This window comes from Alligator sinensis, unplaced genomic scaffold (assembly GCF_000455745.1).
Source record: "Alligator sinensis unplaced genomic scaffold, ASM45574v1 scaffold1511_1, whole genome shotgun sequence".
Taxonomy (NCBI): domain Eukaryota; kingdom Metazoa; phylum Chordata; order Crocodylia; family Alligatoridae; genus Alligator; species Alligator sinensis.
In genome coordinates this window covers 95776-99929 of record NW_005843139.1, presented here as the reverse complement: position 1 = coordinate 99929, position 4154 = coordinate 95776, and the positions used below count along the sequence as shown (strand labels likewise).

The following is a 4154-nucleotide window of genomic DNA, read 5'->3' as shown; positions in this document are numbered from 1 at the left end:
CCGCAGGCCAAGCCCTGCCCCCGCCCTTGACCCCGCCCCCCTGGACTGGGCCCAGCAGAACCAGCGCCTGGCGGAGGAGCTGCAGCAGGTGGGGACCTGGATGCCCGGGTTTGCGGGGGGTGGCCAGGAGCCTGGATGCCTGGGTTCCAACCTGTCCTGCCCCCCACAGGCACTGGAGCGGGAACGGGGCCTCCGGGCGGAGCTGGCGTCTCTGCGGGAGGAGACACGGGCGCAGGGGCGGAGCCAGGCCGGGCTGGAGGCCGCGGCCCAGAGCCTGAGTGCAGAGGTGAGACCCCCCAACCCAGGCACCTGGGTCCTCTGCGGGAAGGGCGGGGGCAGGCAGAGCGGGACCCGGACACCTGGGTTCGTTGGGCTTTCCGTGTCGCCCTCCCCCCCCAGACAGCAGTGCTGCGGGCCCGGGCGGGGGCACTGGAGCAGGAGGCGCGGGAGCTGCGGGGGGAGGCAGAGGCGGCGCAGGGGCAGGCGGAAGCAGCGCATAGCCATGGCCTCGTGCTGCGCCGGGAGCTGCACGAGAAGGAGCTCGAGGTACCGGCTGGGGGGCCAAGAGGAGGTGCCAGGAGGATCATGGCAGGGCCATCCTGGGGCACCTATTCCTTGAGGAACCTAGAACATACGCCCCCAAAGCCTTGGTAGCAACCAAGGGGTCAGCAGGTCTTGATGGACCTAGAACCCACCCACCCGGGAGGGTTGGGGGCCTTGAGGAACCTAGAACCCACCCCTTTAGTCTTGGTGACCACCAGCAGTCACCAGGGCTTGATGGACCTACAACTCAGGACCTAAGGCTGGGTAGGCAGCTGGCTGGGGTCATCTGACACCAGCGCTCTTTCCTGCCCAGGCAGGGGGTTGGACTCGATGATCTGTTGAGGTCCCTTCCGACCCAACATCTATGAATCTCATGTCTTCATAGGTTGAACAAGGCATACCTGTGGTTGGTGGGGGTTGAGGAACCTAGAACCCAACACCCTTAGTAGCAACCAAAGGTCTCTAGGCCTTGATGCACCTAGAACCCACCCACCTAAGGGTTCAGGAACCTAGCACCCAACCCCCTTGGTCCTGGCAGAGACCAAAGACCACCAGGCCTTGACGAATCTAAAACCAACCAAACCCAAGGGCTTGTTTGGCCTTGAGGAACCTAGAACCCAACCGTCTTGGTCTTGGGAGCCACCAAAGAACCTGATGGACCTAGAACTCACCCACCCTGGGTTTGTTGGGTCTTGAGGAACCTAGAACCCAATTCCTCTGATCTTGGTAGCAACCAAAGGCCTCTAGGCCTGGATTGTCCTAGAACCCATCCTGTGGTTGTGAAACTTAGAACCCAATGCCCTTGATCTGGGTAGCAACCAAAGGGCATCAGCCTTCAAGGACCTAGAACATATGCCTTATGGGGGTTAAATAGAGATTATCTGGGAAACCACTGGCCTTCAGGAACCTAGAACCCACCTGTCCTGAGGTTGAACAGAGGTGACTTGATGTCGGTTGGGACTGGAGAACCTAGAACTCACCCCCTTTTGTCTTGGTAGCCATCAAAAAGTCATTATGCCTTGATGGACCTACAAGCCACCCATTCTGGGGTGGAGTAGAGGTTACTTGGGGTCTGGTGGCCTGAAGGAACCTAGAACCCACCCCCTCTACCTTGACTCTCCCCATAGGCTGAATCATTGAGGGCAGAGGCGGAGGAGCTGCGCGGGGCCAACCGACGGCTCCGGCGCCGAATCCGGGCTGTCTCCGAGGAGCTGCAGTTCCAGTCGGCCGATAATGGCGTCTCCCTGAAGGCCGAGCTGGAGGGGACCCAGGGCCCCGAGCCCCCCAAGGTGCAGGGACAGGGCCAAGGGTAGGGTTTGGGACCTAGAACCCGACCACCATTGGGTCTTTTAGCCTTGTGCAACCCAGAACCTTCTGCCCATTGGGTTTTTGGGCCAGGAAAGACCTAACATCCTCTCACCATTGGCTCTTTAGGTGTTGATGGAACCCATTTGCCATTGGGCCTTTAGGCCTTGGTGAACCTAGAACCCCCCCAATTTGGGGTTTCTGAGTCTTGAAGGACCTAGAACCCGTCAAGGATTGTGTTTTCTAAGCTTTGAGGGACCTAGAACCCACTCACCACTGGGTCCTTTAGCCTCAAGGGACCTAGAACGCTCCCACCATTGGGCCTTTAGGCTTTGAGGGACCTAGAACCCACCTACCCAGAGTCACCTGGCCTTGATATACCTAGAACCCACCCAGCCAACCTTGTCCTTTGGCTCAGCCAATGTTGGGAGGGCTTTAGCCTTCATCAGGCCAATCCCATGAGGCCACCAGGTTCTAGCCCCGCCCCCTCGCTGTACCCCCACAGGCTCCGGCACGGGACAGGTCTGAGGCGCTGCCCCAGGATGCACTGGAGGAGAAGGAAGTGGAGATTGAGCGGCTCCAAGATGAGGTGGGGGTGGGGGTGCGGGGAAGGTAGGCGGTATCATGGACATCTGGGTGGGGGGAACTGGGCCGGGAGGGGGAGGGTAAGACTGGCCCTGGCCCTGGCCCTGGCCCTGGCCCTGGCCCTGCCCCCGCCCCTGGCTGACCCCACCCCCTCCCATCCCAGCTGGCTGTGCAGCAGGGGGCGCTACAGGCGGCACGGGAGGAGCTGGGGGCACAGCGGGGCCTCCTGCAGGAGAGGGACGGGGATGCGGCACTGAGGCAGGCACTGGCCCAACGCGACACCGCCATCGACAGGTCTGGCCCCGCCCCCCACAGACACCTGGTGCTCTGGGGTGGGACTAGGGGTTTGGGAGCCGGACACCTGGGTTCTCCGTGGTGGGAGCAGGGGGGCTGGGAGCCTGGACACATGGGTTCTCTGTGGTGCAGGTAGGAGGACTTGGGGGTTTGGGAGCCTGGACACCTGGGTTCTTTAGGGTGGGGAGTGCGAGCAGGGGGGTCCAGGAGGCCAGATGCCTGGGTTCTCTGGGAAATGGGGGGGTGGGACTAGGGGATTTAGGAGCCCAGACACCTGTGTTCCCCACCCTCTTCGCCTCCCCCGCAGGCAGGGGGTGCTGGCTGAGACGCTGGAGCGGGTGACGCGGGAGCGTGATGCCCTGAGCCGCCAGGTCCTGGCTGCCGCCCACCAGAAGTGGGCGCTGTCCCGGGAGCTGGAGGCCTGGCAGGTAAATCGTGCGTGTCCCGCGGGCCTTTCCTGGGGGGGGTCTCAGGGGCACCCGGAGGCCTGGGCTACCTCCCCAGGCAGGAGGGGGGCACCCCTGGGTGGGGCATGGGGAAGGGGGGGCCTGGATGCCTGGGTCCCCACCCACTGTGCCCCCTCCCCCCCCAGGACGACATGCAGTTAGTGATTCACCGGCAGCTCCAGGCCCAGCGGCAGCGGGAGGCCGGGGCCCCGCCCCCCGTGCACCGCGGCAACAGCGCCCCCCACGGCGGCCACTTCCTGTCCTTCTTCCGTCGCAGCTGACAGGCCAGGGAGCCAATAGGAGCCGGGGGCTGGGGCGCTGAAGGTTCATTTTGGCCTAGCCCCTGGCCTCACTGCCCTCACTCTAGGCCTGGCTTTGGCCTGCCAGTGCCTCTGGGTCTCTTTCCCATACCGATGTTCTAGGTCCACCATGGGTTCTAGGTCACTCAATGCCCGCTCTAGGCCTGGCTTTGGCCTAGGCTTTGGCTTCATTGCCTCTACGCTAGGCCTGGTTTTGGCCTACCACACACTCCCTCCCGTAAGCCTCTGGGTCCCATCCCCCTCTTGGTGGCTCACTATGATGTTCTAGATGTTTCCACCATGGGTTCTAGGTCACTCAAGGCTCACTCTATACTTGGCTTTGGCCTGTATCTCACCTAGAAGCCCCTCCCTCTGCTCCTGGCCCAGACGCCTGGGTTCCCTGGGAGGGGAGTGGGGCCTGGGTTCCCTCCCGTGTACATGCTCTGTGCCTCAGTTTACCTCAATTCAATTAAAACCATCTTTATTCCCAATTTGCGCCCATTTCTCCTCCCCGGTCCCCCACCCCCAAGGCCTCTGATTGGCTAACATAATTTCCCCCATGCCACGCCCGATGCTGTACATACCCCCCCCACCTCCGCAGCACTGTCTGGAGGAAGCTCACAGCACTGTAGCTTTGGGGGTCAAAGCCCCGGCCTGGAGCAGGGCCCAGATGCCGCGGGGG

At 62.5% G+C, this 4154-nt stretch overlaps 1 protein-coding gene across 1 annotated transcript in view; it reads left to right on the top strand.

Moving 5' to 3' along the window:
- The window catches only part of BICDL2 (BICD family like cargo adaptor 2), a 13549-nt gene extending 9586 nt beyond the window's left edge, over positions 1 to 3963 (top strand). The window contains exons 4-11 of the mRNA XM_025193947.1: positions 7 to 88; positions 170 to 286; positions 400 to 546; positions 1671 to 1832; positions 2354 to 2437; positions 2597 to 2727; positions 3035 to 3155; positions 3320 to 3963. Coding sequence (XP_025049732.1) covers positions 7 to 88; positions 170 to 286; positions 400 to 546; positions 1671 to 1832; positions 2354 to 2437; positions 2597 to 2727; positions 3035 to 3155; positions 3320 to 3454 — 979 coding nt within the window. The 3' untranslated portion in view covers positions 3455 to 3963. The remainder of the gene's footprint in view (positions 1 to 6; positions 89 to 169; positions 287 to 399; positions 547 to 1670; positions 1833 to 2353; positions 2438 to 2596; positions 2728 to 3034; positions 3156 to 3319) is intronic.
- The last annotated feature ends 191 nt before the right edge of the window (positions 3964 to 4154 follow it).